This window comes from Numenius arquata, chromosome 12, assembly GCF_964106895.1.
Source record: "Numenius arquata chromosome 12, bNumArq3.hap1.1, whole genome shotgun sequence".
In the NCBI taxonomy this organism is placed as follows: Eukaryota; Metazoa; Chordata; class Aves; order Charadriiformes; family Scolopacidae; genus Numenius; species Numenius arquata.
The window spans coordinates 10534571-10549606 of record NC_133587.1 but is presented as its reverse complement, the minus strand read 5'-3'; the positions used below and the strand labels follow the sequence as shown (position 1 = coordinate 10549606).

The 15036-nt window shown below is 47.7% G+C and overlaps 1 protein-coding gene across 1 annotated transcript; it reads right to left on the bottom strand.

The window, feature by feature from the left end:
- Positions 1 to 11320: 11320 nt before the first annotated feature.
- OCSTAMP (osteoclast stimulatory transmembrane protein) lies at positions 11321 to 14657 on the bottom strand. Its single transcript, XM_074157671.1, has 3 exons — positions 14635 to 14657; positions 12682 to 13726; positions 11321 to 11662 (listed from the first exon to the last, which is right to left on the bottom strand). Exons 2-3 carry the CDS (start codon positions 13723 to 13725, stop codon positions 11321 to 11323), a joined length of 1386 nt encoding a protein of 461 aa, XP_074013772.1. The 5' UTR covers position 13726; positions 14635 to 14657.
- Between the last annotated feature and the right edge of the window lie 379 nt (positions 14658 to 15036).

Genomic DNA, 15036 nt, shown 5'->3' with positions numbered 1-15036 from the left:
CAGGGATGAGTCAGTCTGCTTGCAACAGTCATTGCTTGCTCAGAAAGGCAAAGGAGGGAGATGTTCTGTCAAAATTGCCTTCACCTGTTCCAGGGTCACAGCCAAGAAGCAAATCACTTTGGGGCTTTATGGGTTAATGCCCTCAGAGCTCAAACGCAAGCAAAGAGGCAGCTGTCAAGGAATTAAAAAGATGTAAAATCAACCTGGACACATGCTACATACACGTAAAGATGAACTATCTGGTGGCTTTCTAATGATTCTTGTGTGCAGGGAACCATCCCTGGAGGGATGCATCTCCTGGAGAGCCCCACGGGGACTAGCTCATGGACCTGGGCTTCGTCACACCTGTGCCAGTGATGTGGAAGGGAACAGCATATAGTCACTATGGAAAACGTCATGGATGAAAAGGCAGCTGAGGGAATGGAAAAAGATGAAGAGGAAGGCAGCATTTCTGTGGATGAAAAACCAATTCAGGCTTGAAAACAATGAAGAACATCTTTAGATTCTTAGATCCAGGAATGGGGCAGGCAGCATCTCCCGAGGGTCAGTGGGTGCCTGGTGGATGGATGAGAAAACTTGCCTGGTGGTGCCAGGCTTAAGGAGCTCCTTCCATTGTACCACCAAGCTCAGGGCAACGCTGTCATGGAGAAATGATGTTTCCCCAGCCCCAAACAAGGGCAGGGATGGTTTGTTATTTCCAGACCCAGTGACACAGGAAGCTCTGAGGGTTGTCTTAGGCTCTTCTCTCCCCTGCCTGGCTGGCACAGAGTTGCCTCCTGGCTTTTGAGTAGTTTTGTTTCTGGTTTGTATAATCTCTTCTAAAGATACGTTGTTAAATCCATGGTGTACCACATCTTGGCAAAGCCCTCAGGGCATAGAGCAACTTGGTGATTTTTATTCAGCTAATAAGTATAATTTGAGATTTTAAAGACAGCAAAGTGAGGCCACTTTCACAAACTGGGGGAAAAAAAAAATCCCTCCTCCCTTCCCCTGCATCCCTGCTGCATTCAGAGCCTGAGTCCTCAAGCAAAAAGCTGCTCACTGTGCAGAGATTAGCAAACAGATGAAAACAGATATCGCAAGCTCTGGTGTAAAAATCTGAATTTCTGAAGCAGGGAGCTGCTGTCAGGGTCCATTGTCCCATGGGTGGCACAGGCAATGGGGCTCAGCCTTCAGGAGCCGTCCTGCCAACAGCGCTAAGGTTTTGTCCCACTGAACAATAAAAAGGCAAGAATTTTTAATACACTAATAGGTGATATTTGCTGATCTTTCCCCAGAAATATGTCTCCACATAGCCATTGCAAAACCAGATTCATCCTCTGGAGGCCGAAGGAAGGAGGTAGCCTGCTACCTCTTGGAGCAGCGACTGCATCGCCTTCTCCCAGCCAGCATTATGCGGTTGGCTTTTAATCAAAATATTGCACAGATGGAGCAATGCAGCAGTTGTTTGCTGATGCAGGGGAGCATGAGGAGGTCAGTTTGGGGATAGATTTTTAGTTACAAAGGAGGAATGAGGCTGCTCTTCTTGGAGCCATAAGTGTGTGTGATGGATGTTGCCTCCCTGTGCCGCAGGCTCAGTCCCCCGCATCCAGCAGCTGCCTCGTACAGCCAGGAGCATCCCAAATTAAGTCATCATTTCTGAGTACAGCTCATTTGTGAACTGTCCCTATTAACATTTTAATAGGTACATCCTTCAGACTCTCTTCCAAGTAGCTCCTGGAAGGGCTGAGCTCTTAGATATGCAGCCTGAATAGTAAAAAACCTCACTCTGCAGTAATATGCATTGGACTGATTTGAGAAGTGCAATGAATGAAACTGCTGGGGATTTATGCAGCTCTGCAGAGCATAACAGGGTGGAAAAGGATGCTTTGTGCAGCTCATGGGATGCCACTTTCCCATCACTTAAACACCCATTACTGTAGGGGTTTGGCTTGAGCAAAGCCAAGCGAGTGGGGGGCACAGTATGTCTTTATGAAGCCAGTGAAAACAGCGTTGTCACCCTGTGTGCCAAGGGATTCCCTGCCCTGCCCCATATCACCAGCTCCGGACTGACTGCAGGCATCTGGAGGGGATTCAGCCATGGGAGGAGCCCAAAGGTCCCCTTCTACTCCGGACGAGCCAGCACCCCTGGCATCACCTGCACACCCCATGGCCCCTCCAGGGCTCAATGAATCACCCACAGCACCGAGTCAGGGTTCACAACTCTTGCTGCCATCAGTAAGCTCTACTGCTTGCGCCAGTGTGCCCAGTGCACCAGGAACTCTGCCTGTGTGAGCAAAAAGCCAGAGGAGCAGGTGGAGGCTTTCAGGGCAGCACAACGAAGGGGAAGCCCCGAGAGTCCCCATCTTTCCCAGTTCTCCCACTCAGCATGGAAACCGATAGCTGTAAGAGGAAACTGTGGTTTGGGTAACTAAAGCTGAGCCTTTGCTAAAACCAGGAAGGCTTGAAGCTGTGCTCAGCATGAAAATTGACACATCTTCCCATGTGCCTTTTGGGCACCGCGGCGTCACATCCGACTGTATCACTCATCCCAGTGCTCATCCTGAGGGCAAGACGCAGGGTGGGAAACGCCTGGGGTAGGGACAGAAATAGACAGTTCCCAAAACCAGTAATTAGGGTGGATGAGGTGCTGGAGGGGCATCCTGTGGGGATAATAACAGCGATAACACTGAGGGGAGACAAAAGCACTGCATGCAATATTATGAAAGAACAAAAGCCTGGCAGAATAATTAGGCTGTAATTACAGGTTATTTCTGATTCTGTGACATATAAATGTCAACCCCGTAAGGCTGTAACAACAAGCACTCGGTACAGCACTGTGCTGCACACCTGATGAATGCAGCCCAGGAGAGGCACAGCAGCCTTTAGCTCTGCTCCTGTTCCCCTTCCAGCCGGTGTGCAGAGCCACAACGTGCATCAGGGGACATGAGGCCATCCTCGCTTGGTGTCCAGCTCCAGGGGTCACGCTGAGACTGGGGGTCATACTGAGAAGTGTGTCCTTCGCCTTCCCCAGCACAGTATGTCCACCATGGGGATGGCAAAATGCTCAAAGTCCTTAGTCCTGATGCAATTATCAAGAAACCCACTTGAACCGGTGTCCATAAAGTTCTCCATCACTGAACTCCATCACTGCGCCCTGCCTAACTGTCTAGGGCATGAAAGTGCAGGACAATGTCTGGATGAAGCTCACCTCTCTGATCCTGCTGCCACAGATGCTCCCCCCTTCCTGACCCACTAATTCTGCCAGTATGGTTCATCCCAAAGCACAGCAGGTGAAACTGCAGCAACTCTTGCTGCTAGGCAGCCTCCTCCACCCAATAAGGGGTTTCAAAGAGTTTCAGCTGATTGCAGGGTTTGATCATTTTTCAATTTTTCCTGCAGACACTGTTCATGGCAGTGTCCAGCCAGAGAAAAAAGCTCTCCCTGCTCTAAGATGAATTTGTTTCAACACCAGAGAAAGCTCCCACGGAGCCCAGGACCTCCCATGCAGCATCTGCTGCTCCTGAGAAAGCAAAACCCACACTGGTTTTAGCCACCTTTTTATTAGGAAAGGGCTAGATGGGACCAAAGTTCCCCCCACCCCACACACCCACCTGCCTGGAGTTGTGAACCTGGCATTGCCAATACCCTGGGAGCACAGAGCATGAGGCATCGGGCACAGGGAGTAATTTTTTCTGTCCTCTGGTAAAAGGAAAAAGTGACTCAGCCCAACCCTCGGCTACGACCTCCTCCTTCCTGTAATTCAGAGTTCCTGCTTTATTGTCTGAACAGCCACGGCGTATTTCCAGCTAATGCAAGAGGAAGATTTCAGCCTTTGAACTTGGTCATTTCAGTTTCTGTGGGGGTTTTTTTATTAAATCTCTTGGGAAATAAATTTACAGAATTGGCTTCTCTCCCTTCTCAGATATGAAAGCGTCTCCCCAGCTATTTCCAGGTAGGATGAGGAATTACAGAAGGTTCGACTGGAACAGCATATAAATAGGAAATATATGGAAACATAACACTTTTTTCTATCTTGTTTTTGCATGTTGAAAGCATCTCTTCTGGTGACTTCATTTCCTCAGTTGCTTCTGCAAAGAAACCCAGAACTGCTCTGCCCTGGTCCTTGGGAAGGGTTGCAAAGTCACGTAGACAAATCTCTGACTAACTCGATTCCATCAGCATCTCCTGAAGGTGCCACGATGTCTCACATCGCTCATGGACCACTGGAGTTGCTGGCTGAAATCACACATCTTGGAGCTTCTCTGAGTGCCTGAAGAGTGAGCTGGTGCTAAAATCTCCCGTTGCCTTCAGAAATCAGTGATCCATTCTAGGATTCTATGTGCACAGAGTGCTGGAAATCAGGGCTCTGAGAAAGGTCCCTGGAGGATTGGCTTCTGTAACAACATCTTGGCTTTTAGCAGTCTTCTGGGATAGCCAGATAGCCAGCTTCTTCCTCATTTTTACTCCTTTTCTTGTAGGCTGAAGGCCTGTTGCAACTAGTTTGGAAATTTTCCGTTGCAACATATGAGGCATTGAGTTCAGAGTGAAACCCTGACAATCTGCATTCAAAAGAGCCGGGACTAGGGAAGCTCTCCCTATGAATTGCAAATCATTCCCCTTCTCTCTGCAGCTGTATCCCATCTCCAACTCATTTTGACTCATTTTGGTTTCTCCTTGGAAAAAATGTTGGTCTCTAAAAGAATTTGCTCAAAGGAGCAAGAACCAGCTGTGGTGGCAGATCCCGATTCACATCACCTCTCCCGGCAGTTGCTTCAAGGTAGTTATCAGGTATCATGTTAGGAGTGATGGGATGTCTGGTCATCAGCTACTGGTCCTGATAGTCCTGGATCACATCTGCCAGCCGAGGCAGGTGCCAGACACTGCAGGAGCGCTGTGGTCCTGGGGGTTTATGAATTTTTGCTTTCAGTCCCAAGTCAGGAAACAGTCATTTTTTAACAGCACTGGGCATCGGTTCGGGATAACGTGGTGCTGACATCTCTTTGCTGCTTCAAATCAGCTTCTGGCAAGCTTTGCACTTAGCGGTTTGTTTATCACCTTTTACCTCTAAAAATCTTACCTCTTTTTCCTACCTCTTCTTTTGGCACCAGTGTCTCACAGCCCAGCCAAGGCCCTGGAGTAGTCTGTTCTTGTGGAGAAGGCAGGGAAAACCCTGTCCAAAAGAGATTTTTCTCCTCACCGTCTTTAAGGCTTTGAGGAACTTCCTCATCTCTTCTATCCTTGTCTTAAAGGTAAATGCCTTGGGCCAGAGCTGCCCTTGTTGGTGGCTGTGCAATGCTCGGCAAGGTGGAGTTGCCTTCAGATGGGGCTTCTCATGCACAAAGAGCTCCCTTAAATAAAAGCTAACTCAGCCGGTCCTTGCCTGTGCCAGGCACTGCTTGATGAAGTCTTGAGCTTCCCATCTCAGTGGTAATTGGGGATGCAGATGCATGGAGAGCATCATTACTGAATCACTGCTTGGAGGTTTTTCATATTTCTATGGAAGCTGCAGATGGAATTAACCATTCGGGACCGTCTCCCACTGGGCACCAATGCTGCTGGCAGCACCCTGTGGGTATGTGTTGCCAGCTGGCCCTGTGCCACCAGCTTTATTGCAATGAGCGGTCTGGTGATGCAGAAAGCACTTCTTTGTGGCCAGTCACAGCGTCAGCTTCTGCAAAGCAAGAGGTTTCAGTGGTCAAATCAAAGAACGAGCAGATTTCCCCTACTAGAAGGCTTCACATTGGCATTTTTTTTGCTTTCCTTCATTGAAGTTATGCTTCATTTGACACTTTTGACCATAGTACAAATCTGGTTCTGGACACTTGCAACAGGAGAGTTTTCCTCAGCACTAGGTAGAGCAATAGACAACAGCAAGCCTGGGAAACTGAGAACTAGTCAGTTCATGTTCTGCTGGGGCTTTCTGGAGGCTCTGCTCTGCAAATGAAGCTTGCAGCATGCTCCAGTGCCATGCTTGTTGCCAGAGGACACTGTACAGGCAAATCCTCTCCCTGAGCATAGGAAACAGCCATATCAGACCACAGGGGCATGTAGCCGTGGTCACACAGGACAGGCAGGTGGTGCCCAGCCATTTGCCCCTTGCTTGCCGGTGAGCGTGCAACAAGCTCACAGACGTGGGCATCTCAAGGGGAGCCACATCACCTCACCCAACCCATAACTCCATCCCCAGCAGTACCTCACACCCTGGCAATGAGGCTTCCTGCAAAGAGAGGTGCTCCATGTCCTCACTGATGCCTCCCTGGGTACGCTGCATGGCACTGTGAGCAAGGTCATGCATCCATGAGAGAGCATGCACAATGCTATGAAATAGCTTGTATATGCTTTTATTTAGGTTTATTTACTTTTCTAAAGTTTGATGCGCGTAATTGTTGCTTCTTCATTGTAATTACAGTGCAAATACTACAGATAGGATAAGTGCAATAAAAATGGAATTTGCTTAAAAATCAGAAAATACTTCTGGAGAGAGATTTTCAGTGGGTTGGTTGCTCTGGTAGATGCAGATTTGTGGCTATGGATGAGATCTTTCACAGAGCACTGTCTTAGCTGAATAATTTACATTTGCTCCTCAGTATATTAAGGCCATTCATTCTTGCCTGCCAGACAGCCATAAGCGGGAACTTAGCATATATTTTATCTATGAAAAATCCACAAAAATACACCACAAAACCAGCGAGAGCTGCTGGAGCCATTGTATTTGTGAGCCCTCTTTCTTGCCCAGCCCTCCAGAAAACCCCTCTGGTTCCCATATGCCCTTGATGGGTTATTGCGGCATCCAGCTCTGGAACAGCAACAGCAGGGAAGGGCGACTGCGGATATAGTGGGCTGCTCCAGCTCCCCCAGAATCAATGGCAACATTTCCTCTGGTGGCAGCTGAAGCAGGTTTGAGTTACAATGACAATCCATGACAGCAGGGTCAAGGCTGGCATCTGCAAGAACATGGGCTGGCATTGGCACCAATGAGCAACAGCAAGGAAGTTTGGTACCCACCACCAAATGCTCCCCAGCCCTGTCTCTGCCTCATTGCACACAGACATCTGACCCTGAACTTTCAGCTTCATGAATTTCCAAAACTAGAAGCCAGATGTGATGAAATCCTGCCCTACAGAAAGCTGTTGGGGACAGTAAATGAGGCGCTGTGCTAGCGTAGGAGCAGCATTGCCCAGCAGGGAGGAGTTGGACATGCCGGCGGAGGAGGTGAACATGCACGACCTGCCCCGTGGGCTCCAGACACAGTACCGGAGCTCCCACGTGGAAGCAACACAGGACAAAAACCTCGGTCCCTGCTTCCTCCTACCTATGAGACGGGAGGGTGGTGCTGAGCGAAAACGAAGGCAATGAGAGCTGCGATGAGCAGAAGTGAAGTGACTTTGAGGGATGAAAATCCCTTCGCAAATAATGAGGCTTGTAAATTAGTCCTACTTAATAAAAATATGTGAATAAATTAACTTTGCCTGCTGGTTAAATCTGTTCAGTATTTCTCTGTGGCACCATTAAGCAAACTCTGCCAAGGCAGCCTCCTCTCAAGCACATAGTCTGACTCTGTAATGGATAACATTTTCTATTTTGTTATGCCTTTGTCTTTCTGAGGAACAACACCTCACAGGAGAGCAAAGCAATTTCCAGCAGCTCCGGTTCCACTAGCCCCCCCCCCGCCCAAGGAAAGCATCGCAGCCCAATTCGGCACCAGGGACGACGTGGCTGACGTGCTGCACAAGCTGTTCCTGCCAAAGTAGGAACCATCAGAGCATCCTCTGCTCCTCAGGGCCTCCCTTTCCATTTTTGTTCCTGGGGTCCTGCTGAGAACCCCAGGAGGTGACAAAGCAAGTTACGGCAGGGACTAAGCTCCTTCCAGCCATGCTGGCAGGTCCCCTCTGCTCGCCCCGTGCAGGCTGTCCCAGGTCTCACCTCTGTCACACGCTTCTTTAGGTTTAACTCCATACCTGTGGTTTCCCATGACTCTCCTTGCTGGTCCCTCAGGCTGGAAACCACTCAGAGCTCTTCTTCCCTGAATCTCCCACTCAAGTGTCACATTTACCACAGTTCCCTGGGAGTAGTTTCTTACATGAAAATCTGGGCCTCTGGGTTAAGTGGCGTAATGACAAAGAGCCAGCTTTCAACATCCCTTTCCTCCTCAAAAGAGATTCATCACTCAGGTACGTATGATACATATCTATATTTGATGACATCAACTTAAGCAACAGTACTCCTGTGTTAACACCTTTTCACGTGCATTGGTTCAGTGACATTTAGGTATATCAGCCTTCAGCAGCATACACACATTTTAACATCAGTACAGCTTCACCTCTGAAATAACCATAATGGGTATCAAAGTGACTTCTTCCCTCCTACAATTAAAAAAAAAAAAACCCACAACCTTCTGACTCCAGTGAGATGACACTTCTCAGCACGGGCACAGTGTAACACTTCACGACGTTTGTCGCCATCCTTTCCAAGTAAAAAACCTCAGAACAGCCATGACAAAAGCCAGGTTTCGGGCTACCACCCAACCCTCACTTCCTCGCCAGCGCTTTGCAGGGTGTTCACATTCCAAACCCAAATTCTAAAGCAAAAATCCATGTGAGGGGGTCACGAGGCTGAGGAGATGGATGGCACACGGGGCACAATCCATTGGTTCCTAGGGCAGGAGAGGGCAAACAAGGGCAGGAGAATCAGACCCTAGATGTAGGCAGGCAACAGGGGCTCTGCTGCCCATGGCTCCCTGTCACTGAACCCACTCGAAGTGGTGTGATACCCACGAAAGAACTTACCCATCTCATCCTTAGTCTCTTCTGAAAAATGGAAATGGGAGCATGTCTCTGCTTCATGAAGGGCTTATGAGGGCTGTGACTCTGGAGGCAGAGGCAGAGTGGCAGTACCTCACACTGATTATTATCCTTTCAAGCAGATATAATTATGCTAATCAAGGCTTGTCTGATGCTGAATTTTATAATCTAGAAGTGCAAAGTTCCCAGGATTAGTCTTTAGTGGTTAAAATTTACTGGGAACTGAAGGAGACTCTTGAGAAGATGGGAAGAACAGCATTGGACTGGGGTCAGTTTTCCTAATAAATATGATTTTTGAGGCTGAAAAGTCATGTTTCAGGAGCTGCTTCACACACTGCTCAGCTGTCCTGGCTGGGAGCTGGGCAGCACCTGTCTGAAGGATGCAATGGGACACTCAGGGTGGTACTTAGTCCTCTTAGTCCATGTCTGTGATCTCATCTGCTCCAAACCCCCATCTGAACCTGGAGGGCCCATCTCTAAAGCAAAGCCAGTCCCATGATGGTCCCCAGAACTTCACCATTTCAGCCTCCTCTCCCTCTGACCAAATCTCCTCTGAAGATCTCCTTTGGAAGGCAAGGAGAGGAATTGGACGTTGCTCAGGAGGATTCCACAAATAGTGCTGGCCATAAAAAAAATTATTTCTTAAAGATTAATGCAGGTCTCTTGCCAAAACAAGTCTTTCCAAGGAAAACCTTTTTTTAAATATGCGCTTGTTGGAGGGAAACATGCTGCTGAGATGGTTTGCTGGCTGAAGGGTTCCTCTGTTCTCCTCCCAGCTATTTTAACCCTTGGATCCTGATAATTGTGGCTACTCAATGGGCTTGTGGAAATCTATTTGCTTTCCCCAAACAACACACAGAGCATTTTCCACAGAAACCTCATGAAAAAGCCCCCTAGTTGCTGTAGAGGCAGAAAAGTGTTTGGATTAATCATCATAACAGCAGGGAATTAAGAAACCTTGGGAGATGAATGCACTGGGGTTTTGTTAGATAGATGCTTTTAAAAAAATAATCCAGACCTACTTTGTTTCAAGCACCTCAGAAGCTGCGAGAATTCAGTGCATCCGCCTGCAGCTGCCACTTCACTTCTGTAATTTAATCTCATTGAGGTGCATTATGCCAAATAATTACCTTAATGAAGACTCTAATGGGAGAAGGGAGGAACATAATAGAGATGCTTTGAAGAAACAAAGCTGCGAAGTTGCTTTGTTTTTAACCTGGCACTGATTTAGCTCCCCCTCCTCTGACTCTTGCCCTGACAGAGGTGGCCCATCTGCCTCCCTTTCAAAAGTAACATGTTTCAGATGCTACCCCAGTGACGGATTTTTGGCATTTTGGATACAACACCATCGTTTCTCAGTTTGAAACAACCCAAAATGTAAACCCAGCTCCTGGATCAGGTAAGTCCAGCTCTCCAGGTCCTGCTACCTCCCTGTTCCCTGCAAAGTCAAGTTTCTGTCTACCACTTTTGAAGTCTTCCAGGATGTTGGCCTAAATTAGAATCAAAGAAGCACAAAATCATTTAGGTTGGAAAACACCTTTAAGATCATCAAGTCCAACCTTAAACCTAACACTGTCAAGTTACCACTGAACCATGTCCCTAAATGCCACATCTACATGTCTTTTAAATACCTGCAGGGATGGCGACTCCACCACTTCCCTGGGCAGCCTGTTCGAGTGCTGGACAACCCTTTCAGTGAAGAAATGTTTCCTAATATCCAATCTAAACCTCCCTTGGCACAATTTGAGGCCGTGTCCTCTTGTTTTGTTACTTGGTAAAAGAGACTGAGACCCAGATTGACCTTTATTGACCTCTTCTGAGGTCCTTCAGCTATTTTATTTGCATCTTATTTTGAAGAGCCCTTGTGACGTGATTTCATGAAGTCCTCATGTGCTGATTTCTACCACCACTCATGCCCCGGATGTGCATCTCATGGTCATATTGGTCTTGAATTCATATCAGCTGGCTGAAATGACACTTTCTTCCGTGAATAAACTGTCTCCTAAAGGCTAATATTTATCCAGTCTGCACCGGCTTCTGTGCCTGAAACCTGAAAGAAAAACTCCCTGAAAACTAGATTGATCGGCTCAAATGAGTTTCCTTTCTTACTGCCTGAAGGGATAACTTGAGAAAGAAAGGATGTGTGTACTTCTTCCAACATGGATGTGGTGGGGGAGGCAAATGAGCTCTTCCCCCAACCTGACTTGCACATATTTCCCAGTTTGCCTTGCCTGATGCCTGGATATCCTCCAAGTCATATGAGCTATCTCCCACCATTCCTGGAACAGCTGACTCCAGACCTTCTGGGTTTAAAAAAAAAAAAAAAAAAAGGAAGTAAATTTAGCCCATTTTTCTCAAATTCTTGAAAAATGTGACATTTCCCCCCCTTTTTCTTCCTATATATTTGGTAAATATTTTTCCTCAGACTCCAAGTACTTCTCTAACTCTGGAAAATTAAATGCATGATCCCATTGCAGAAGCCTGTGCGCAGCCACTGCCACAGGTCTCAGGGATCCCCTGTGTTTCCAAAAGTACCCTTAATTTCTCACGCAGTTTTTTCCTTCCTTGTGCTTCCTGGACAGTTTCTTGTAGAGGTAAAGTGCTCGCTTCTCCTCCCAGCTCTCGAAGAAGGAGCCTGCGATTTTTCTGCACAGGCGGCGTGCGTAGGTTCCCAGGAATACGGTGGCGTAGAGGATGCAGAAGAGCAGCCCCACGACAAGCAACACAGAGGGGTCAGGAGGTGTCGGGGGGCTGATCCTGCAGTGGGCAGAGCTGAAGGTCAGATAATGGTGGTAGCTTTTTTTAAAGTCCTTAAGTGGTAATTCTTCATAAGGAAGCCGAAAAAGTTTCAAAAAAGAGCTCAAGATGCCTATTTTTGCCTGAAATAAAGAGAGTTCAAAGTTAAATGGGGTATAAATAAAACAAAATCAATTGGTTACTACAAAAACATCAGCCTGGGGGTGTGTAATCACCGTTAGAGCTTGTTTGGGTGCATTAGGAGAAGGATGTTGAAGTGCATATACACCTCAGGCTGAGCAAGAATAACAGCATGATGTGTAGGCACTGAGTCCTTGGCACAGTGAGACCCAGTCCTGTCTGTCATCTTTACCTGCTGTTACAGAGATCATAACAGGTATTCGCTGTGTGAGATTTACAATGATACACATAATACAGACAGTGGCTGCATATTTAAATATTTGAGGTTTTTTCTAAGCCCTGATTATTTTACTCTAAATTCATCATAAGCAGGTTTCTGAACTAAGGAACCCTGGGACTGGGGAGGGAAGCAGGCTGCATGGTAGAAGAGGAAAGCTAAAAAAATAAACAAAAACTAGTCCAGATAAAGGATATTAAAATAGATAGAAACCGGGGGGACTTGTGATAAGGATTACACAGGGTAACAACAAAGCCGATGGGCAGGGCTTTCTCCTTAAAGACCAGCCAGTACAATAAGACGAGGAGAGATCCTCACAGCCGAGATGTATATTCATCTGCCCGCCCCCCCCCCCTTCCTTTTGTGCTTGCACCCGCGCTGCGTTGGGGGGGACGGTTCCTTCTCCCTGCCTAGGGAAGGGACCTGGAGACACGGGGACGTCTGGCTGCCATGTGCTAGTAGCGCCTTTGCAGCGTGAGGCACTATTTGCTCCCCTCCTCGCTCCCAAGAAGTTGTAATCTGTAGCGGGCAGATGCTGCTATTTGATGTGTTGCACGGAGCAACTGAGGTTGTGCCTCTATTTCCTCCTCCCCAAACATGTTACTTGTCCAGCTGGCTGCTGGGGAGGGAAGTCAGGGTCATGTAAATAAGGCTACACAGACTGCAATCCCCACCGCCGCCTCCTACGATGTGACACACAGCGGGGTCCCTGTGCAGGGAAGGAGAGGGGACCCCAGCACCTACCCTGTATTTGATGCTGAGAGTGACGGGCACCACGGAGAACTGAGCTGCCTTTCTCTCTGCTGTGTCAGCCACACTGAACGCAAAGTGGTCCATGGCCATGACCACCAGCATCAGCATCAGGGCCACGGTGAGGAGCATGGCTTGCACGAGACACAACATCACTTCTTCCCGGGACAACTTCATGCCTGTTGGTCGAATTAGGTTTTTGGGTGGGCCCACCAGCAGATGAGCTGCTTTTCTGTCCACAGCTAAACGCTCCAGCTTCTTGGTGATGTAAAAATTGTCAAAGCGGAGGTTGGTGAGATAATTTTTCAAATACCAGGTGGACTCAAAACAGAGATAAAGCATGGAGAACCCAGCAACCAGTTTGTTGCCTATTCGTACAGAGTCTTTGACCAGTACCTCAACAGCCAAAAAGTCCCTCCCAATCTTCTCACCAGCAAGGTGCATTTGCTGGTAAATCAAGGAGCTGTTCTTAAGTGATGAAAACTGAAAATGTCCATTCATAGGCTGATAAATATTAATGGTATGACCGGTTTCTTGGATTGCATCCCCAAACTCCCAGGAAGCTGTCCCTAGCAGAGCAGTTGAGTTCAAAAGACTGTCAGAGGAATTCTTGCAGATGCACTTAATAACCTGCAGTATGGTCTTAATGTTGCTTATGATGTTGGGTATTACGTTAACCACCACAATCATGATGCAGGTCGACAAGAGAAGTTTCCGGCCTTGTTTGGTACCTAGCGTGGGCATGATCATACTGAAGACACAACGGGCAGGATGCACCAAGAAAAGGGTCAGGAGGAGGAGCAGACTGAAGGAGATGGCCATTGAAACGGAGAGGTGCCAGGGGTACTCCAGGGAAGCAAACATCCAGTTGTAAAAGAGGCCTCCTATCACCGCCGTGATGCAGGAACACTGCAGAAACAAGGTCCACAGCTCTCCGCCATTTGCTGGGACAGGCTTGGAGTAAACCAACCACAGGTCTGCCACAGTCCTGCGCACCTTTGGGAACAGAAATTCTTCACAGTAGGCACGGGCTCTCATCCTGCACAAAGTAAAAGTATGTGGGTATTAGCAGAAGAAGTACAGAAACATGCTAATTGGGGGGCTTTCTCAAGATGATCACTCACGGGGCTTTCTAAGGTCCTTCTCTGAGTGCCTCCAGTCTCACTCTTCTCTGCCTTTCTGCTAACCCAGATAGCTGGGACTAAGATCTTCCCGGGAAGCCTGCAGGACAGGGAAGTTCAAGGCATTTCTTGAAAGATCAAATACCAAGTACAATGGGACTGCTCCACTGGAAAGCATTGTATTATTCTGTAAAAATCATAATAAAGTTATCCAGAGGGGTCAGCTCCTTAGCAGTGGCTAAGAGTGGCTTCAGTGGTTATTTAGAGGATGCTGGAGGGAGAAAGAGGAGGCTCCCGGCTGCTGTGGAAATCATTAGACCAACTCTCTAATTACAAGGTGTTCAACAGGTAAGAGGCAGTTGAGTGGGAGTTTCTGGTCTCCCTGCCTCTTCAGAGGAGACCAAACAAAGACCTGCAGGTTTAAGGGTGACAAATACAGGACTGATCAGAGAAAACCATTTCACACTGAAGCTCCACAGCAGAGGAAATCTCCAAGGATAAGAATTTGGCCACTGCAGACAGAATGAAATGTCCCATGAAGCTACTTAAATGTCTAATGAAAACAAATGTTCAGGAAGGAATATAATTTCTCACGCCTCACATCTGGAGTGACTCTCCAGAGACCAGAAAACCTGGTGGGGGGAAGGAGCCTCTCCCCAGGACTAAACCCAGCCAGGCAATCCCTGTCTGCCCCTGCCCAACAGCAGCCTCAGTTATCCTTTGCGGGAGAATCTTGACTAGAAAAGGAGGTTTTCCAGTGGCACAAGGCCATTCAACAGCTATCAAGACAAAGGGAAGGAGAGGGATTAAAGCAGACACTACATACCCAGCAGCAGAGAGGTGCCCCAGTCTTGCTCAAAAACTCACCTTGCTCCAGTGCCTTATTGCTCTGAGAAAGGATCCTGGATGCAGCTGCTGGGAGAAGCAGGATAGAAAACCAAGGCAGCTGAGAGCCAGGACTTAAAAAAAAAAAAAACCCAAACAAAAAACGCTGTTTATTTAGAACAGCAATGCTGGCAATTCCTAAAGTGAGTGGGCAAACCTGGCGTGTGAAGCCTGGGGAATAACCCCACTACAGGACACAGCCAGGATGCACAGCACTGCTTGGGCTTTACACTTCTCCTGGTCTTACTGTTGTTGCAGAGAAGGCTTATTTTCATGACACACAGCTGAAAAAAAATGAGTCAATGACATACAGACTGATGAAGACTGAACAAGCATCACATGG